The sequence below is a fragment of the Typopeltis vanoorti genome, chromosome 5 (genome assembly GCF_054136105.1).
Source record: "Typopeltis vanoorti isolate ZY-2024b chromosome 5, IOZ_Tvanoo_1.0, whole genome shotgun sequence".
NCBI lineage: Eukaryota > Metazoa > Arthropoda > Arachnida > Uropygi > Thelyphonidae > Typopeltis > Typopeltis vanoorti.
In genome coordinates this window covers 40,378,149-40,400,912 of record NC_143553.1, presented here as the reverse complement: position 1 = coordinate 40,400,912, position 22,764 = coordinate 40,378,149, and the positions used below count along the sequence as shown (strand labels likewise).

Genomic DNA, 22,764 nt, shown 5'->3' with positions numbered 1-22,764 from the left:
TTGTCTAGATAAGAGCAACCCAGCTTTATCTAAATATAAGTTTTCCAGGTTTAAAAATGTATCCAGTTGAGTTTCACCCTTCAATACTGCTTCATAAATAGTTTTAACTATGGGATCATCTTTCTGAGCTTGGACAATCTCATCCTTTTCCCAAATTAGTGAACTAGGTTCCTTATTCTTTAGAGTCTCAATATTAAACACTTTATCATTATCATTATCATTAGTGTCTTGAAAAACTTCAAGAGACTGCTCTAATTTTCCATTATCATCTGGTGTCCTGTTCAAACAGCATTCTAGTCCACACAAGGACACAGTGTTATCAACAAAATTACATGCAAAACCATGACGTTTCAGAAAATCAATTCCAAATATTACTGGTACATTTGGATTAGATGATTTTGGAATAACTATTAATGGATGGCAAACTTTCAATGGAAAACAAGGAATTGAAATAAAAACATTTATTTGCTTATCAGCTGAAATTTCTGATTCAAATATACCCTTTAATTTAATTGGACAACTTAAAATTGAAATGTCATTTGGGATTAGAGGTTTAATTTTGTTAAACGAACTATAAGAAATGAGATATGTGCACCAGTGTCAAGTAAGATTTCACAAGGCACATCTTCAATAAATCCTTGTAGAACTGTCAAAGGATTACCTCTATTAGCATAAGGAGATAATGATAGATCAAACTCTCTTTTAGGGTTCGAGCTGTCTTTAGCTTCACCCATGTCTAATAAGTAGTTTGACATTTCTGTCCTTGCCAGTATAATATTGGAATAATAATTATTTCCAGATTTTTCTTTATTCTCTGATTTCTTAGGTTGAAAACAAGATTTTTCCCTAACATAACAGTCTTTAGCAATGACCAGGTTTATTGCATCTAAAGCATTTTGGAACATATCTCCTTTGAGATGTTTTATTCCTGTCAATACCATTAGATTTACAAGAGAGATTGATTATCTGTAAGATTCTTGGATATTGTTAAATCAGATATCATCTTAAATAGAAGTTCCTGTCCTTCTACTATTGGTCTCTGTTGTCTTTCTATTTCTTCCTAAGAAATGTTTTCAGTTCCTCTAATTTTCCCAAATCATGTAATTGTACCTTGGACTCAGATTCTGGAATATCTTCAGTGAAATTCACAGAAGTTTCCTTACTCTGTTTCTTTTTCTTAGCACCTTTTAATTTATGAAACTTTCCTTCTCTCACTTTATCTGTAGCCACAATGTTAGGAGAATGAGTTTCATTATACTGAAAAGAGTTTACCTGTTTATTATTTGAGGAAAGAAATATCTCTCTAAGTCTCTCTTCCTTTTCCTTAACAATTTCAAAACACTGTTCAAGATTTTTAACCTTTTTCTTGTATGCTGATTCTTATCTCCAAATTATCTCTAAGGCAATGCCTAAAATTGATTAAACAGCAACCATTCTAAAGAGGATTTCTCTTCAGATGAAACATTAAATTTATGAGCAATACTCCAAAGTCTATGATAATATTCTGAAACAGACTCCCTATTACCTTGAATGCACTGATGAATTTTCCAAATGCTAGGCCATAATTCTCTTACACTTGAAAATTCTGATGTTAGCAAACCTTTAAATGTTGCATAACTGTCAGTGTCTCTCAATAAAGGAGATGTGTTTAAGAATGTTTTGGCTTTGCCCAACAATTTATTACGAAGTATAATTAACAAATGAAAATCTGACCATTTTCCTAAATCTCTAATTTTTTCACCATATCCAAAAAATGTAACTACTATCACCTGAGAATGAAAGTATTACTAAAGTTGGATTGATTAACCTAAAAAATTCCTCATCTTTAACTAAAGGAACTTCACAACTAGAATTACTATCCCCTGTAGCTATTTTACTAGAGTCAAGATTTACTTTCTGGATTCTAAAATAATTAAGTCATAACCAATCCTGTCGACTGCACCATTGTTAATAATTAGAGATTTTTATATTTAGGATGTTATCATAATATTAATCATACTGGCTGCGCCATTATTTAAATATAGAATTTTTATTAATTTAATCCTGTATATAGAAATTATCTCTGTTCAACAATTATTTTAAAATTTATTTCCTAGTGTTCCTATATATTATTATATGCACAAGGGTTCACTCCGATTGGTGCAGTGACCTCTTTTTTATTATTTCTTTCAGAATCCAAATAAATCACTGACTCAAGACCAAAATACAAAATAAACACATTTAATAAAAAAAAAAAAAAATATATATATATATACAAGGTGTTTGGGATAAATTTGACATATTTATAATTAATTATATTTTTCCGTAAGTTACATGTATTAACACACACTTCTCTTCATTTAAAAGTTTGGACCCTTCTTCATTCATATACAAGATGTCAGAAAGGATGGATAGCTGGAACCCACCTGAATCATGGAAGAGAATAACTTGTATCATGATGATTCGTGCCCGCCATCAAAATAAGGATATTACGACTGCTGCCCAATGCTCCCTGAATACAGTAAAAACAATCAGGCATGAACTAGAGACTTGCAATGGTGACTACGAGGATGTAGCAAGAAGAAAGATCCCTAGCAGACGATCTGATTGCATTCGTACAGCAGAATTCCTCGCAAATCTGCAGGAACAGGTGTTGAAGAACCCTGGCATTGGAATTCGGGCTTTGTTCGTGGAGTTGCTAACTGTAGTCAAGCCCTGGATAACAAGGGTAGCCAATGGTAGGCTGTATGTATGGCAGCAGGATTCGGCCCCTTGCCATACCTCTGGGAAAAGTCAAAAATGGTTGTCTGAAAATTTCTACGACTTCACCAGTCCAAATGTTTGGCCTCCAAACTCCCCAGACCTTAACCCCATGGATTATTTTGTATGGGGCGCAGTTGAAAAAGACACCAATCGCACTTCCAGTAATACAAAAGCCCAGTTAATGGATAAAATTAAAACAGTTTTTGCGGCCCTTCCCAGGGAGACTGTAGCATCAGCTTATTCGAGGTTCCAAAGCAGAATTGAAGCTGTGATCGATGCTAATGGTGGTTATTTTGAGTAAATCTTGTTGATAGTATTGTAATTAACTCTGCCTGTAATGTTTTTTTTGTCAATTCATTAAATTTAATAGATACAAAGAAGATTTTCTTTTTCCTTACGAAACTGTCAAATTTATCCCGAACACCCTGTATATATATATATTTTTTTTTTTTTTTTTTTTTCAAAAGTCATTTTTACATTTTGAAGTATATATATATATATATATACACACACTTCAAACAACTTTACATAACTAACTACAGAATTAATTGGATCCAAGGCCTTTTTTTTTAAATAAACTTACACTTAAGACTAGACACTTTGTTTTCACAATGACAAAATGTTCATAGTGAGTTTCTCTCTCTGTCAAGGCCATTTTCCGAAGATATATGACTTTATTCTTCCTTTTCATAGGATCCTTTATCATCACTTACGTAGCACACATTAATTCTTCCTAATTCAATTCTGTCTCTTTTTAGTAGAAATAATAGTTAGATCCGGTGTCCTTAAGACAGATGAAACTTCCTAATCAGAGTTTTCTTGAACATTCCTTTAGAATGTAAATAGCAATTTCTTCTTTTATTCACTAATGCTTATTGACAGTCTTAACTCTTCCATTTAAAAAAAACTTACAGTTCTACGATTCTCTTTTCAGAATCTACTATAAATCTTCCAATTAGCGTTTCCTTGGATATTCCTTTTAAAATGATCTATAGCAATATTCCCCTTTATTTATCAATACTTATTCCACATTAAAACTTCATAGTTCCACGATTCCCTTTTCGGAATATACTATTAATTTTCTTCCGACTGTCACATAAAAAAACTCAATTTCCTCTGAATCTAATTATCTGCTGGCCTGTGTTCTAATTTCTTTCCGAACACTCTCTTGTTTACAGCCATTTCCCTGATACCGAACGCTGTTCTTGTCAGCTGTCAATCACACATCAAACTTCTCGGCGAGGATGCGCACTCCTTGAAAATGGTAAGTGAGAAACTAAATACAATGGCTGACAAGGTGTCTCCGTTAGCGACAAGAGAATGTCTTCATAAAACTTAAAATTTTAAACTATAATAAATTTGTTTAAAGTAACACAACTATTAAAATCTGGTAAGTACATAAATTTTTTAAATGCTGTACATATCATTTTTGACAAAACCATTTCAATAACGGGCACATCGCAAGTGCCGACAATGCGTGTTATTAAAAGTAATAAACATTCTAACATAAACAATACATAAAAATATTCAGAATTTTAAATTATGATTATTTTTACACCATCCTCTGCAGCTTGTATACCAACTTATCATGTGGTAATCTATCAAATGCAAAGTCTAAGAATATCTGTATATGATTCTCCCTTATCTAACACACTAGTCACCTTATCATAATATGCAAGTAAATTAGTGAAACAGGACCTACCCTGTTTCACTAATTTAAACGAAAAATCATCCAGAACACTAAACTAGCAGTATACAAGATGGCGTTCATACCAGTTTTAACTTATGGATCTGAGAACTAGGTTAGAAGTATATGAATGATGAATAGAGAGTTGAAATCCAGAGGGCATACTGCTAAGGTGGACAAGGTAGCTGATAGTATTATTTGATTGTTAAAAAAATACACTAACAAGTGGCGATAAATTATTCTTTTTACAACGCTTTCATATGTCCACATCTGGATTGCTGTGCTCAGGTCTGGTCACCTGGGTTGGGTTTCTTGGAGATGAGGAAGTGATAGAGAGGATCTAGAGGGGATTGATCAGGATGAATGGTCTGTGGAATTTTTTTTCCCTCCTATGATGATAGGTTGAGGGTTTCTGGGTTGCAAAAGTTGATTGATAGGTGGAAAAGTGAGGATTTGACTATTATGGGGAAATTACTAAAAGGGCTTTATAGGATTGATGCCAGGGAAATATTCAGCATGATAGAACAATGGGCCAGCCTTAGAAATTAAGTAAGATTGATTAGCAAGGGGATGAAGACTAGATTTTTTGGTTGGAGAATGGTTAATGCATGGAATGAGTTGCTGCAGTCTGTTAGGAGTACTCTGTCAGTCCATGAGAGGTACAAAGATGAAGTGGATAGTTTGGATCTCCAGTGATAAAACTTTGGACTCCATGGATGTACCCATGCAATAATAAGAATATATTGGAATCTAGATTTTCTTGAAGGAAAGAGGATCCAGAAATGATAAAGACAATATTAGAAAGTGTGACATATTGGCTTTGAGGATATGTAGGAAAATATAGGAAAATATGACTTCTGCATTACTTCAACCTTGGTATCTCACCTCTGGGTCTGGCTCCCATTGATGAGGCTTCAATAAAGGTCGAAACTGGTCTGGGCAGTGACCCTTCCCATAATGCATAGCATTATAACATGTCCGCAAGGATATGTGCTTTGCATTATGGGATACTAAGGCAAGTGATGTGAGGTCATACCACCTTTGCCACGAGTTGCCCCAATCCTGAAAGATACTTCAGGCACAAACTTTGCTTGCTTACACTTGGATAATGGATTAAACCAACTATATAATTTCTTAGTATCTTTAATTTGTAATATAACCAAGTGAAAAACTTTCAACAGGAGTAATTTTTGGTATTGGTTAGTGCATCTTGGTCAAAAGTTAGGCAATAACAAGACTTTGTGAATGGGGGAATGATGTATAGTTATGGGGACAGAATGTGAGAGGAATAGTATTTTCAAGGAGGACATAGAGAATAATATGGGAGGGAAGGATATTCGTGATAAACAGTAGATGAATTGCAGCAGAACAGATGCAAAAGGCAGTATGTTCAAAGCTGTTTGGCATAACCCTGAGGGGGGGGGGGGGAGACCAAAAGAACAAAATATATAGTTGGTCTATAGGCTAGGAGAGACATAAGATATGCAGGCTAAGTATATATTATTGGAGGGCTTCAACTATAAGAGCATGAATTGGAAAGAGAAAGATCACAAGGAAAGGAAATGGAATTTATACAACTACTAAAAGAATTCTTGAAACAGCATGCAATGGAGGACACTTCAGGTTGGATGGTGCTGGATCTGGCAATAACATCACAGAATTTATTCAACACCAACAGCCATGTTGCCTACAACTAGGGAGGGGGGGGGATGATGCAGTGTTGACTTGGAAGGTTGCCAAACATGAAATTTTTAGTTAAGAAGAGCTTTATTTCAAAATGCAGGGAAGGTGATTATTATAAGCTTAAAGGACATTTTGAAGCAGCTATAGTATAAGAATCTGCAAGGGAATGATATTAGCAGTGCATGGGAGATAGTCAAAGGAATTCAAAGAAAGTGGTATTACATGGTATATCTAGGTTCAGCAGGATAAATCAGATAGGTGTAACATCCATTTTTTTTTTTCTTTAATGATGTTACTCTTTTGTTGTGAAGAGTATATAAAGAAAGAGTAAAAATTGTCAGCCTATTACTTAGATATGACAGAACTGAGTTAAGGAGGGCTATGATAGCAAATGATTCAATGCACAGGCTGTGTAGAAGAAATGGGTGCAAGTTTTTGGATGAGTGAAGTGAGTTTCATGGTAGAAAAGATTTGTACAAGGCCTGCACTTAAATAGATTTGGTATCAGGAGTCTGAAGAAATTATTAATTGAGCTGAGACCTAATGCAGAGAGTCAGGGAAACTAGATCTTCATGAGAGGAACAATGAGAATGTGTGTAAGTTCAGCTATGGTATGCACACACGAGGATGATATGAATGGCATTGAGCATGGTTATGTATCTGGCGAAGATGTGGAAATGTGCGCTTTGTGTTCAGACACTTTTCCAGAGAATCCAGAGAAGGAAAAGAGAAAGTTGTCAAGCAGATTGCAGATGTAAATATACAGAAAAATTAGGAGGTAACCTGTTATGTTTATACACAAATACAAGAGTCATCTGAATCAATGAGGTAAAGTTGTACTGTAAAACTATACTGACCAGCATATAGAATCCTGCTGTTACTAACCCTATCTTATATATTAGTTTTCAACCTCTGTAACACCTTAGCCATCAGATCACAGAAAAATCAGATCCAGATAACGAAGCACCAGATAACCCGATGTGTCAGCACTGGCAAACCTGTTTGTAAGGGAGTTCAAATCTTCAGGAATCATCCATCTTTCAAGGCACTTATTAAACAATCAATGCCAAAGAGGCTGTCTATGGAATTACTTAAGATGAACTGCAGTATGTCATATTAACAGTAAATTCGGGTAATTCCTGCATTCTTTTAAACCCTGCCTCACTATTGCTTGAAGAGTAATGGTAGGGAAGAGGATAGATGAAATGCACTGCTGAAGTGCATTTCGTTTTTCAGTATTGGTGCGTGCATCAATATAACGTGTAAGCTAATGCAAGAAGCATTCGAAATCAGAGGGAAGAATTTTTGGCATTAGTCAGTGCAATCTCACCAACAGTTGTAGGCATTAGTGAAACTTGGCTGTCAGCAGAAGATGTGCTTACTCGAATTGAATGTGACAAACACAGTATTTTCAGGGAGGATAGAATGGGAGGGGGGGAAGAGTACTGTTGATGATAGCTGATGAGTTGCAGCCAAAGAAAGTAGTATATCAAGAGGAGACATGTGAATAATAGTTCATTTGAGGCAGTCTGGTGTGAAATAGTGACCAACACAACCAAATATATAGCTGGTTGCTGCTATAGGCCAGGGGGCATAGGGGGTGATATTAAATTCATGCCTCAGTAATTAGTGCAATGAGTGCAGGATTAGTGATTATTATGGAGGATTTTAATTATGGTGATATCAATTGGAAGGAGGAAATATCACGTGGCAAAAAGGAACGAAATTCATACACCTAAGAGATAATTACTTGAAACAGCACATAACTGAAGGAACTCGTGGTGTGAGTGTGTTGGACTTGGTCATTGGTTCAGAGGACATATGCATAAGTAAGGTGTCCTCATTACCTCCAATTGGTTAGAGCAATCATGTGGTATGGACTTGGGAGATTGCAAAATTTGTGGATTTCTCTCTTAAGAAGGAGTATATACGGAACTACAGGTTAGGTAATTATAACAAGCTTCGGAGGAGCTTGTAGCCATCCCATGGCAAAACATATTGCAGGGGAAAATTGTTAGCAGTGCATGGGATATAATCAGCAGGTATCTGAGGAAGGCAATATCAGAATGTATTCCCATGGTCAGGAAGACAAACAAGGTAGGCGTTAGATGGATGAGCAGTAGTATCAGGCTTGATTTTATGGAGAATTTACAAGGAGAAAGGCTATCAGTACACCCTTAAGCAGTACAAGGCTCAAGCTAGGAAGGTTACCAGCATAGTAAGAAAAACTAAATCAGATTATGAGAAGACCATGACCAAGGAGATCAAGGGTAATCCCAAAGAGTTCTTCCGCTATGTGGCAAGTAAAAGGAATAATGACTTTGGAAGGATAACCTTCCAAAACACCTCAATACCATCAGTACCCACTTCTTAGTGGGTGCTGATGGTATTGAGGTGACTAATTCAGATGTAATAGTAGAGTTACTGAGTGATCACTTTTCAAAAGTCTATCACCCAAGTGAGGATATCCCTGTACCTCTAACTAATGTGAGAATTGAAGTTAATAAATCAGAGGTACTTAGTATACTGCAGAATTTAAATGCAAACACTGCTGTAGGTTTAGATGGAATATCAGCTCAGGTATTGATTGAATGTGCAAAGGAATTGTCAATGCCTTTTACTTGATTATTTAACTTAAGTTTGAACTCTGGTATTGTCCCTAGCGAGTGGAAGGAAGTCAAAGTGGTTCCTTTGCATAAAGGTGGCTCTAAGACTACGGTAGTTAATTACAGACCAATCACCATCTCGGGAGTGGTGGTAAAAGTATTGGAAAAGTTGATTAAGGACAGAATTCAACAATGGGTTGATCAGAATATGATACTCTATAGGGGTCATGACTAATTTTTTTTTTTTTTTTTTTTTTTTTTTTTTTTTTTTTTTTTTTTTTTTTTTTTTACGGTATTAACACCACCACACAATTTTAGAAAAGAGATGTTTTATTAACTGCTTATATTTTGTTGAATTTCAACTCAGCATCATCAGAGCACAACACACTTGTACACACGACAGTGAGCGAGTGAAACAATGTTTCACAGTCACTGTCGTGTGTTGTGCTCTGATGATGCTGAGTTGAAATTCAACAAAATATAAGCAGTTAATAAAACATCTCTTTTCTAAAATTGTGTGGTGTTGTTAATACCGTAAAATTAGTCATGAATAACTGTCAACACCTAAGCTTATCTGTTAGATCTATAGGGGCCAACATGGTTTTGTTAAAGGTCGATCCTGCCTTAGCAATTTATTAACTTTTTATAATAGAATGACATCTGAGTTGGACAAGGGGAATGACTACACGGTGATACTTCTGGATTTTGCTAAGGCTTTTGACAGGATATCCCATGGAATACTGTTGTGCAAATTAGAGCAGATGGGGATGGATACTAAACTGGTGATATGGATAAGAGAATAGCTCATGGAGAGATACCAGAACGTAGTGTATGGAGGAGCAGAGTCCAGGATGAGGCAGGTGACCAGTGGTGTGTCTCAGGGCTCTGTGCTTGGGCTATTATTGTTTAATTTATACATAAATGATATGGGAAATGGCTTGAAGGGAGATATTCAGTTGTTTGCTGATGATGGAAAGTTGGGTAGCACAATAAAAAATCAAGCTGATGTTGAGAGTTTGTAGGATGATTTAAATAAGCTGTCAAAATGGGAAAAAGGTAATGGATGTTAGTTCAATGTGGAAAAGTGTAAATTTATGCATTTTGGGATTAGAAGATTAGCTGTGTACTACATTGATGGAACGGTACTCCAAGAGACTGATGAGGCTATGGACTTTGGGGGTGTTACTGGATAAGGAGATGAAGTTCAGAGGACACATTGCTAAGATGTCCAAGCTTGCACTTAGGATTACTTGATTGTCGAAGAGATAAAGATCCAGAGATAAAAAGGTTATTATTCCCCTTTATGAAGTGTTGATACTTCCACATTTGGATTACTGTGCTCAAGTCTGGTCACCTGGATTCCTTGGGGATGAGGAGGTTGTGGAGAGGGGTCAGAGGAGAGTGACTAAGTTGGTAAGTGATGTAAAAAATGCTCCCTACATTGATAGATTGAGAGCTTGTGGATTGCAGAGGTTGGTTGATAGGCAGAGAAGAGGGGATATGATAGAAACATTTAAATTACTAAAAGGTTTTTATAAGATTGATGCAGGGAAAATATTTCATCTGTGTGATAGTGATGGAAGAACAAGAGGTCATCCCTGGAAATTAAGGAAAAGTGTGGTTAACAAGGGTGTGAGAACAAGGTTTTTTGCCTGGAGGGTGGTGAATGAGTGGAATGCATTGCCTGATTCAGTTGTGAGTTCTTCGTCTGTAAATTAATATAAGAAGAGATATGATAGATATTGTTTTGATAGTTTGGGTCTCCTGCGATGAGTCTACTGACTCCATGGAGATATTTAATAATAATATTATTATTATTATTATGGGTAAGTTAAAGCTGGATACAACTGTGCTTTACTAGTACAGTGAACATGAAAGCTTAAGGCTTGTAGTAAAAGAGAAAGTTTAAGAGACTTAGCCTATGTCCCCTAACTTGGTTTTTCAACTAATCTCAGCACATGTATGTTCCTAATAAGTGAAATGCAATAGCAAAAGAATTCCTTTATACAAGGATGGATCTAGGACTGGTGCAGAATTATAGACCAATTACCATCTCTCAAAAAGTCATGAAAGTAATGGAGAGGCTGGTTGGGATCTGCACTCAAAAGAGGGTAATACCATTTTGATTTTTCACAGAGGGTTCATAGCTTTGTTCAATGGAGGTCTTGTTTTAGTAATTGCTCTCTTTCTATAACAGTGATGGCAGAGTTGAATAAGAGGAATGGAAAGTATTGTGGTATAACTTTTGAATCCTACAAGGGACAGATCTTATCTTAGTAATTTATCATCAATTTTATTATTGATTGCGACTGAATTAGATAAGGGAAATAAATACCACAATATTACCAGGCTTCAAGGCATTTAATGGAATACCACATGAAAGGTTATTGTATAAAATGGGAATAATTGGGGATGGAGAATGAATGACAGACACATCAGGAAGCTGAGATGTGCTATACCATAATACACTTTTCAAACCATTATTCTAAAATTTGCATGTTAATTGATACATGAAACAAGGAGAGATGAAAATAATACTAATATGCATGGTCTCTTCCATATGTGCAGGTTGTGCCCTGGACAAAGGCACCTGATCAGGAGGGGTGCCATTTCATTTAAAATTTTATTTTAATTTGCAAATTCTATTTTATGGGAGTGCTGAAATATAACTTTGAACAAAGGGCTTTTACTCACAGGGCACCACTGCATATATGGGTCAACATATTCAGTTAAGTTACAAAGAAATGTAACCTTTTCTTAGTTTGGAGGATTGTTAACTCTAATATACAAACCAAATCTCTATAAAGTTAAATATGCTCTCAATGTGTGTTACATTGCTTACATAGTGTGACACTAAAATACTAAATAGCAAAAAGCTTACAAACCTACAGATTTCATCTGAACGAGAAGTTTGCAGTTTACTGCTGCCTGCAATGTAAACACATGTTTCTAACAGTGGTAACTTCTTTTTCATAAAGTTTACCTGTTTAAAATAAATAAATAATAAAAAGTTGCTTTTTCATAGAGTTTGCTTGTAAAAAATAAATAAAAATTATATATAGCATCAAATTAAATTATATTCAAACTTATAGAAACAGGAAAAATCATGAATAATACGAAAACTGTCCATATCTGGAAAACATATATTTTGAATCAGCTATGTGTTCAAGTGGACAAAGTGACTAATTTGCAATCAGTAGATTGAATCTTGCTATCACATGGAAGTTTTGGTAGATATTCAAACAACATTTAATAGCAGTGCTGTCTAACTGTATAAGCATGAGTCAGGGAGAAAAAATAAGATAGCATAATAAGGATGAACAGTGAAATTAAAAGCAAGCAATAAGCTGTTAAGTAAGAAAGAGAAGGTCCCAGTTGCTTAAGAATCATAATCTGGTAGAAAAGCAATAGATACAAAGAAAGAGGAGGCACAAATCTGTAAGTGATTTTCATTATGTAAACATTAGGAAAAGAATGATGATGGACGGATGACATCCCAGTTGATGGAAATAGTAGTCAGATGACCACTAAAGCAGAAATAGTGGCATTATTATTATTATTCAGGACCTCCATGGAGTCACAACTCATTGTGGAAAGTCCGTCTTCAACACAGTCTATCATACGACTCCTTAAACTCATTCACCATTCATGTGCTTACTACCCATCAGGCAATGCATTCCACAGTCCAACTATCCTCCACACAAAAAGCTACTTCTTACCACTTCCATTCCCAACTTCCTAGGATAGCCAATTTTTCTTGCTTCTTTCCTTAGTAGTACTGTTAGTGGATTAAGGATTTTAATGTTATTAATTTGATATAATTTTATTTATTTTTTTTACAGAATCTGGAAACCCTACTCTAGAGACCAAATATGAAACTTTTGTTGAGCCACTTTAGTCCTCTAAGAGGGGCAGTGGTCCCGAACATGTTGTTCATATCACTCATTATATACTCACTTCTATCAATAGCCTCCCCAGTTGACTCACTCCAAATCCATTTAAATACAATCCAACACTTTTCTACAGTTCTATCCTTTCCTCAAATGCCCATACATTAACAAACTGTATTCTCCTTTCTCCTCACATAGCTCTGCCAACATACTATTAATGACTTTTGCTCACCATCTCGATTGATCATTGTCATACCTCAGCAACACACTGACAACCTTTCCTACTATGTTGTAGTCTTTGCTCTCCTCAATTCCCAATATCCATCCTCACAAATCCCCACAACCACCACTAATTTTTCCAAAACCACAGGAGAAAATTACAGACTGGTCTAAATTGCAGGTATTGTGGTTAAAATATTGAAAAGTTCATTAAGGCAAAAATTTAAGGAATGGGTGGATAGCGATATGATACTCTGTGGGGGAGGGGGGGAGGAAGCACAACTTTTGAAGAGGAATAGTAATAATCATTTTTTTATGACAGTGATGGTGTAATTAAATATGAGAGATGACTTTGCCATGATAGTGGGACTTTGCAAAAGCATATATTATAGGTTAAATACTGCATAGAAATATGTTAGGTAAAATGGGACAAATGAGGATGGTCAACAGAGACATCAAAGAGTAGTATGAAGCAGAATCAAGAAAGCAGATAACTGGTAATGTGGGCTGTGTGGCTGTATACTTGGATTACTGCTGTTTATTTGTATGCCGGAGAGAAATATTCAACTGTTTGCTGATGATGAAGCTGCTAAACTAAGAAAGGCAATAGTTAATAAGATAATGTAGAGATCCTGCAGGATGGTTTAACTAGACTGATTTTGTGAGCTGTATGACTAACTTTTAAGGGTTAGGAGGTAAAAAAAACTATATTTCTAAATTTATTAGATACAGGCATACATATTTATCATTGCCAAATTCCTGATATGTATCCTCAAGGGGTGTGCTGCAGAGTACTATGAAAAATTTACATCCCTACTAACTTGTTTTGATAATTTTCCTCCAAATTAGTCTATTACCTGTCAGGATTTTAATATTGTCAGATCTTGGTCTTCCTCTGGTCTTTTTCTTGACATCAAACACCTTTCTGCCAACTGGTCTGTTGAGTATCTGATAATTTTCATTCAGAGGTGACTTATGTATTAAGCAATCTTGGAAAGAAATTTGGATAATTAAATGTATATTTCTTCTCTCCCCCCTCTGTTTACAATAATGTAATACTTCCTTTTAATACTAACTTTTCCTAAAATTAAATTCACGTCTTTGTCTCCACAAAGAGAATAATGAATTATTTGAATAAATAATTTTGTAAAATGTAATTATTAACAAGCTACATTACATTTCTTTGAAATGTAATATAGATTGTCTTTGTATATATGTATATATGCAGAGGCATAGCTAGGGTGGGGCAGAAGGAGCAGTCTGCCCCAGGCAGCACTTTGAACCTTTTTGAATTTTTGCAGTTAATTCTAAAATACAATCTCGAGAACTCATTTCCAAATATTATAATTCTACTGCGAATTTTTCTCACAATTGCTGTAAGTGTTGCTAGTTGTGAGAGGAGGTTTTCTGAATAAATTTGATTAAGAATTACCTACATTACTATGAAATAGACTTTGCCAATGTCATCGATGATTTTGTTAACAGAAAAGCAAGAAAAATAACATTTTAGAATGTTAAAATTGAAGTTTTACTTCAAAAAGTAAATGCATTATTTGGACTTTTTTGTAGTATTTTTGGTGTGTATTGAGAGGGGCGGCAAACTCAGGGACCACCCCGGGTGGCAAAAGCTCTAGCTACACCACTGTATATATGTGTATACTCCGTGTTAGGAATAATTACTTTAATTTCCCGATGTTTTGACCTTCTGGTCAAAATATCCCAGCGCTCTTTGCCCATGTACTACGTTCTGGCTATTTTGTGTAGCAAAATACTTTTTACCTGCAAAAAAGAAGGCGCAGCCATGAGCTCACTGTTATCCCCCCTCCCCCAATTGCTAACTTTTATATGGAAGCTTTTGAGCAACATGCTCTAGATTCCTATACTTTAAAACCCAAATTATGGCGTAGATATGTTGACGATGTTTTCATTTATCTGGTCCCACGGCTGCTAGACATCAGACACTTTCCTCAGCTACCTATACAAACAACTCCTAATTGAAATTGAAAGTCAAAACACACTTCTTTTCTAGACACATGTGTCACACGTCTTCCTTCCAGCAGCTTTTCTTCACTGTTTACCATAAGCCTACACATACTGGCCAACAATATATTAAAATCTTACCAAAAAACACAGGGCTTTGAAGATTTGCTAAAGTGAACAAGCACTTAACCCTTCAGAGGTCGTGCGAAAATTTTTGGCATCAAGGGTCGTGCATGGACTGTCATTCCGTCATTTTTAACAAAATTGAAGGTGTTTTGAATAATAATAAATAAACATATTGTAGAAAAAAGATTATTTATTTAAATTACAACATATTAGTAAGAGAAAACAAAATAAAAAAAATAATTAAATGTCTTAGAAATAGAACTGCATGTGCAATAAATGTGTAGAACTGGATTAACATTCTTTTACTTAAGTTCTACACATTCATTGCACATGATTGTAGCATGTTCAAGACACATAAATTGGTAACATCTCTTAGAATAATATTTAGATGCACGTTTTTTTTTTTCTATCACAATAATAGCATCTTCCTTTTTCTGGATGTGCAATTGCAGTTTCGTTCTCAATTCTGTTTTCGAGTGATCCATAGTTTTATATTTCTCGGCAAACTTTGAATTGATACCCTTTCTTGCAAATGTGCTTGTAGTAGAGAGAATCCAAGATCTTGCAGAAATTTACATCACAATATTTTTTTGTCAATGTTATTCGCATGGTAAATAACTTGAGAATTAATTCCAGCAATGTTGATGCAAGAGTAAAAAACTACCATAGGCCATCTTCTTGTTGATCTAGCACAATTGTATATTGAACACAACTGATCAACAACATCTACTCCTCCTTTCGTATCGTTATAGGTAGTCAGGATTTGCTTGCAATAATTCAGGAGGTAGTTCTCTTTTATTTTTTCGAACTGTTCCTATTACAGTAAGCCTATATTTCTTTAGCAAGTTTTCAATCAAAGGAAAAGAAGTGAACCAATTATCTAAAGTAATATTTCTCCAGAATTTCTTCAGAATTTTTGATTGGTTCTACTAGTCTCTCAACAATGTCATCTGGCAAATTGCTCATGAAATATGGCCCTTCTGGTTGTCGTTCAACACATACCTCAAGATTAGCCGTATAGTACATTCTAGCATCACATAGTGCAAAAATTTCAATACCGTATTTATTCGGTTTACTTGGTATGTATTGGCGAAATGAACATTTTCCTCGAAAACCTTCCAACTTTTCATCGATTGTAGTGAATGCACCTAGATTGTATCCATTTTTGCACTTTGTAACAAACAGATCAAAAACTTCACGAATAGCTGCCAATTAATCTAGCTTTTTTTTCTTTCTTCACGTGTACTCTTATCATCAAATCTCAAACACCTCAAAAGGAATTTGAATCGCCTCACTGACATTGTTAGTCTAAATATTTCAATGCCTTTACCATTACTTCCAAAAAGTTCTAAATTCAAACGGTTTGATTTATATGTACCAGCAATATATAGAAGTCCAACCCCGTATTTCATTCAGAGTTGTAAACTTGGCATCTCGTTCTCGAGTGTAATTACTAGCTAAACTTTCAATATACTTGTTCGTGTTTTCCAAAATAATCGATAAAATAGAATCGCCTATAAAATAATTCCAAATATCAAGAGGTGACTGCAAATTTTGAGTGTTGTTTTTAGGGCCAGATGATTCTTTGATTATATTGTATCTCTCAGTCCTAATACGTTTGTTAGTTCATGGTACTGCTCTCCATAAAGTTCCGTCTTTTTCCTGATAGAATCTATCCTCCAAACTCTCCGGGTTATCTTCAGCTACTTCTAATGACACCTCATCGGCTTCTTGCTCAGTTTCGTTGCCACTCATTTCTTCCACATTGTCTGAAACAGCATCCTCATCATTAGTGAAGCATTCATTCATCAGCTTCTGTAATTGTTCTTACTCCTTCTCATAGCCACCCATTTTATTTTACCTAAAGAGAACATAATTTACCATATTGCAATTATATATAAAATAGATATATTTGTATATAAAAAATATATTTTGTATGTAAAAATATAAATAATTTACAAGTACTTACCAATTTTAAAAATTTTGATAACTGCTTATTCTTATAACACTAAGGGTTGCATGGAATCTGTGACTGCGCAATGTCTCGGTGTCTGCGCAGTGTCTAGTTGTTATCGCATCAACGTAATATTCTACACTAACATATGTCCTGCCTATATATGAAGCTACATAAACGCACAACCGGATTTAACCAGCCACTTTAGAAATATACGCAAAAAAGCAAACGTGTGGACTCCCAGTCTGCGCATGACCTCTGGAGGGTTAAACATAAATTAAAAGTTATCAGCAATACCTTCCTGAAAAATGGCTACAGCCAAAATACTATGAACAAAATTCTTCACAAGACCCACACTAACAGAATCAGAGACCTATAGATTTATCAGAAAGTAAATCATACACCATTTCATATGGTGTATGATCTACTCATATTTTTATCTTCTGTTGTATGATCACCAGAAGATAAAAAAATCTAGGAGAAGGCTTTTAATACTGGTTTTTTAAGGGTAAGCAGTAGCTCAAGTTTGGAAAGAGCACATTCAGGTTCTAGTTTTGGTCTAGTATTTGTTTATTTAACCCTATATTTGTTCCTATCAATAGATGAAAGTGAAGATATCATTTTGTTGCAAGACAGAATCCCCCCCCCACCAAATTGTGTTCATGATAGTGTGTATTACAGAATACTGAAGATAGGAATAAAACTGTATTATTCAGACAAAGAAAGGAACTCAATTCATAATGGACTGTCTAGAGAACTGTAAAGCCAAAAGTTTGCTCTAAGTGTTTTCAGTCATTTTCATGCAGGATTGGGGGGGGGGCCCCTCCACACATCGGTTAATCTGTACAGGAGGTTCTTCAAAAATATTTCATAGAAGCCAGAGTGATCAGCTGTGCATTTCCCACTGCATGGCCACCTTGTTCACCTGATCTGACCCTCTGCTACTTTGGGCTCTGGGGATTTCTCAAAGACAGGATTTATCAGGATCACTCTGATTACTTGCCAGCACTGAAAGACAGCATAACATAGCATGTGCACTTTAGCCCTGACCAGTTATTCTGTTGTTGAACACTGTGAAAAGGATGCAGTTTGTGGCATACCGGAAAGGGCAGCACATTGAACAGTATAGCCTGTGAATGTATAATGGAAATGAAAAAAAGTTTTATGCTTATGTCATTTTTCTCCTTCTTACACACATGGAAAAATTACTGCATGTACATCATACAGTGAAACTGGTGGTAAATTCTGAGCTACTTTTTTCTCGGATACTGCTTTGTCATGCTGCATAATGCATTCCTGCAAAGTTTCACAGCATTTGGATCAGTGGGTGGTGTTCCACAAAGCCTTTAACAGGGATAATTTAATTTTGATCACCCTATATATACAGAGAATGTTTGCTTCATTAAAGTGGATATGTATCTAATGTTCATCTTCTTTCATGCACACGGAGTGGGAAGTGTGTTTGCGAGAACACATTTATCAGTCTTTGTCTAGTTCAAGGAGTGGTTGGTTTAATGAAGCAAGCATTCTGTATATATATTTATGGTGCATAATTTTATAATCAGATATTTATTCAATTTAGTTAAGGAATTCTGCACACCTGTACTGGATTTATTTAACAGTCTATTATCAACTGCATGTTATCAGGTTTAATGCGACTTTCTTTCAATACTGGTAATGCTAAATCTGGATTAAGACATATTCCTGGAATGAACACTACAACTTCTTGTTATATGTAGTTTTTTTTTAGAATTTTCATTCCAGGAATATGTCTCAAATTGCAGATTATCAGATTAAAAAAATCCACATAAATATACAGTAAGAGCTACCTTCGTTATAATAAATTTTACAATTATCCATGCATTGCCTCCTGCACTCCAACAGATAAATAACCAACAATATACTGTGTTAAAAAATCTCTTCTGCATTGATCCTATAAAATCTTGAGTAATATACTTTTATAATCTTCTGTGTTTGACCTATCAGCCATCTTACCTATCACCATATTAGTTACTTATCTCTGAATCCTCAGCCACTCTATCAATATGGACTGATATGGAAAGAGATAAATGTATAAGAAACCTGCTTAGAGTAACTAGTGCTGAATCTTCAGTAGCATAGGTGATATAATTGTGTTAGTTAGAGCTGACAATGGAGAGTTCTTTCATATGATAGAAAAATAAGTGGAAGGAGAGAGGATGAAGGACAGTCCCAGGCAGGTGCAAAAGTAAGTCATAAGCAAGAGGATGAAGAGTGGTTTCTTTGCATGAAGGATGGTTGAACCGTGGAATGCATGGCCTGATGGGGTGGTGAGAGCACAAATAGTGAATGGGTTCTAGGAGTGGTATAACAGACTTTGTGTTGTCTAGGATGGGCCTCTCACAATGAGCCTTGTGACTCCATGGAGGTCCTGAATGGTGATAATAATAATATTTATGACTCCATATATGTCACATAATAAAAGAGAATGACAGTTGGTTTGTTAACACGTTCGCTGCCACGCTACTTCGGCATGGTCTGTTCCCCTAAGCCGAGCAATTTCACTTCTTCAAGGTCAGTAGGATAATCTCGTTACCGGAGGTAAGCGTCCTATGAGTATACTCTTAGTTGGCTTGAACAGAGCATATACAGTCTATGAGAATACACAGTTTTGATGCTAGCCCCACAAGCCAAGCATTTTCACTTCTTCAAGGTCACTACAATAATCTTGTTCCCGGCGGTAAGCATCATACGAGTATACTCGTAGCTGGCTTGTGAAGCAGGTTTACCCACTACGAGTATACTCGTAGTTGGCAGCGAACGTGTTAATGACATGAGCTGCAACTAAAATATAATTTCAATCATATATCCTTTGGTATTTGGTTTTTTCCAAACAGGTTTACCTAGAAAATGCTTACCAGAAATTGAATCTTTGCTTCAGCTGTTGCATCTTTAGGGGCTTCTGAAGAGGCAGGATTTAATGCTCTTTTAACTCTGGCTGTGAGTGCAGATATGAATTGAGAGTTGCTGACATTCTGTGAAAAAGTTAAAAAATTTTTTTTTAAAAAAAAGCTAACATGGGCACAAAACAGTTTTCAGTATTAATTAAAATAAACACATGTAATTAACCACAGTGAAAATTATTTAATTGTAAATATTTCATCCTAAGTATCTTAGGACATCATCAGTACAGTAGTTTAAAACAATAATAGGAATAACATACAGTTAGGGCGCATGATTACAATAGAATCTCATAAACGTGTGTAACGTGTTACAGGGAAAAAAAAAAAAATTAATTATTTAACACAATTTTGTATGACAATTTCCCATACTTTAGGAATAGTAAGAACATCGTTGCGGTTTAAGTTTGGTCTGTGTAGTAAGGCTTCAGAACTTTCTTTGTATAAACGTTCATGTTTATATAAAGATCTATGTAAAAGTTTTAGACTTTTCCCAATGGATCCTATGGTTTGGATTTTCAATTCAGTGTTGAGAGAGGCCAGATTTCTGCGGTTTAAAAAGATGAATGTGGTCTTCATGTTCCAAGATGCGTTTCTGAACAGACCTACCTGTCTGTTCAGAGTAAGACAATTTGCATGAGCATGGAATTTCATAAACACCAGGCAACATCAAAGGTGAGAGTTTGTTCTTAGGAGAAGGTAACAAGTTGTAAATTTGGTTGATAGGTTTGTAAGTAGTGGCAAAATTGTATTTCTTCATAATTTTAGAAAGACGTTCGGAGATGCCTTTGACATAAGGTATGGACTTCTTCCTGTCTGGTTTGATGTGTGGAGAAGTGACTGATGATTTTTTGAGTTGTTTTCGGATTATATCCATTTAGGATGGCTGTATTTTTGATTACTTCTAATTTCTGGTTTAAAGATTCTTCAGAGGGGCAGAATTTGTGTGCTCTGGAAACTATGATTTAATAATGCCAGATTTCTCAGATGGATGATGAGTGGAAGAATTGTGAATGTAGCGACCTGAGAATGTAGGCTTGCGAAAGACAGACATGGCGATGGAACCATCAATATGTTAGAATTGTTTCACTTTCATGTGTGTGTGTGTTGTTGTTTAAGACAAACAGAAAAGAGATATTATTATTACATGACATTTCCATGGAGCCCCCAGGACTCACTGCAGGAGGTCACTCTATACTACACAATACTCTGTCTACACCTTAGTATTGTTGTGTCGGGAAAAAGTGAAGAGTCATCCCTTTTTCCCACCCAACATTACGTTACCTCAGAAGGAAGGGATAGGGACATGCTTATGGCTCCTGATGGGAAATGTACCGAATAATGTCCTAGAAAAATGTAAATAACCAGATGTGTAAATTCTAAACATTGTTAAGATATCCCATAAGTTTATTAAGATAGTAATTGTGAATGAATTAAAGTAGAAGGTCATGTAGTATTAATAAATAAATATGTATAAGCTAAGTACAAGTTTAAGGCATGTAAAGACAGTTTGTAGCCACAGCGTCCAATCTGCTGCCGCCGTATGCGTGACGACACTGCCGAGTGAGGGAGCTGTTTTGGAGTATAAAAGTTTCGGCGGGAGTTCAAATCGCTCTCGTCTCTTATCTCCGATCTCTTGTGTCTCGTCTCCGAGGTTCATCGGCACCTAGTTTCCCGTAGGAGAGCTATGTAGAGCTTGTCGCCACGTGTAGCAAGGATCTCCCCCTTGCTATGCATGTTACATTGGTCAAAGCTGCAACTACAATGTGTTCAAACACATTAGGAGAAAGAGCCGCTGATGAAATCCACATCAACGTACAGATCTGTGCATGAGCGTTTTCGGTTCGTGTAGAACAAAGGAACAAAGCCCGCCATCAGAGGAGGTACAGTGAACAGATCAGAATACCTAGTCAAAGCAAGAATGGTAAGCGAAGATTTTCTTATATTAATGTAGGATTAAAGTATCCGTGGAATGAAGAAACAGAAGTTAAGAACACACGCTATTTACGTGTTGTACCATAGGAACAGTCTGCAATTTGGACACTTTTGTCTACTGCTAAGAGGAAAACATATTAGGCTCCAGCTGAACAGGAGGCCCAGCTCCTGACTGTTTAAGTTATTTAAGAAAAGTAATGTCATACGTTCAGAAAGTAGTTAAGTGTTAACAGATATTTTGGGGGAGAGAATTAAGTACAAATAAGTATTATTGTCCTAGAGAATTACATGTCAGATTTATTGAATTGTCTAATGCTTATATGTAATGTTTCATGTATGATATCATCAGGTAACTTAATTGTGAGAGTCTGAGGATAGATATGTACAGAAGTGAGGGATTTATACCCAGTAAGAGATCATAGTGCAGAAGTTTAAATGTGTTTAATTAGGAAAGGGGAACCCAGACTCTTTTAAGGTTAAGAATTTAATTAACATGTATATTTGTCTTTGTGAAATAATAAATGTGTTTCTTTTTACATAATCAATTGAGTTTGTCATATCTTCTGCAGATTTGAATTACCATTTGGAAAATTTTGTACCATGCATTTAAAGGGGAAACCAATAGTGATATGAGAATAGGGACCACGACTGCATACAACTTGATCCCTACAAATTCTTTTAGTATTGTTGGATAATATATCAGAATTTAGTTGCCGGCTGGCGCAGTCTTTAATCTATACAAATTTGTCGGCAACCGAAGTCTGAGAATAAGAGAAACATAAAGTTAAAGAAAGTAAAGAAGATTAAAGATAACAATAAAGACACCCCCACAAAACGTGGATATAACAGTATCCTTATACAGAGTTATGTTTTGTTCTCAGAAACTTGTGTTATTTTCATATGATACCAATTGAAAAAAAAAAAAAAAAAAAAACTCAAAGATTCCTTCCATCATGACATGAATTAAACAGGATTATTTTTCCATTTGAAGGACAAACATCCG

General features: G+C 35.5%; 1 protein-coding gene across 1 annotated transcript in view; it reads right to left on the bottom strand.

Moving 5' to 3' along the window:
• Window positions 1-22,764, bottom strand: part of LOC150106331 (uncharacterized) — a 404,058-nt gene that overhangs the window by 63,062 nt on the left and 318,232 nt on the right. Inside the window, exons 13-14 of the mRNA XM_090393084.1 lie at window positions 19,785-19,901; window positions 11,604-11,701 (exon numbers count right to left, since the gene is read on the bottom strand). Of these exons, the coding sequence (XP_090249210.1) occupies window positions 11,604-11,701; window positions 19,785-19,901 (215 nt within the window). The remainder of the gene's footprint in view (window positions 1-11,603; window positions 11,702-19,784; window positions 19,902-22,764) is intronic.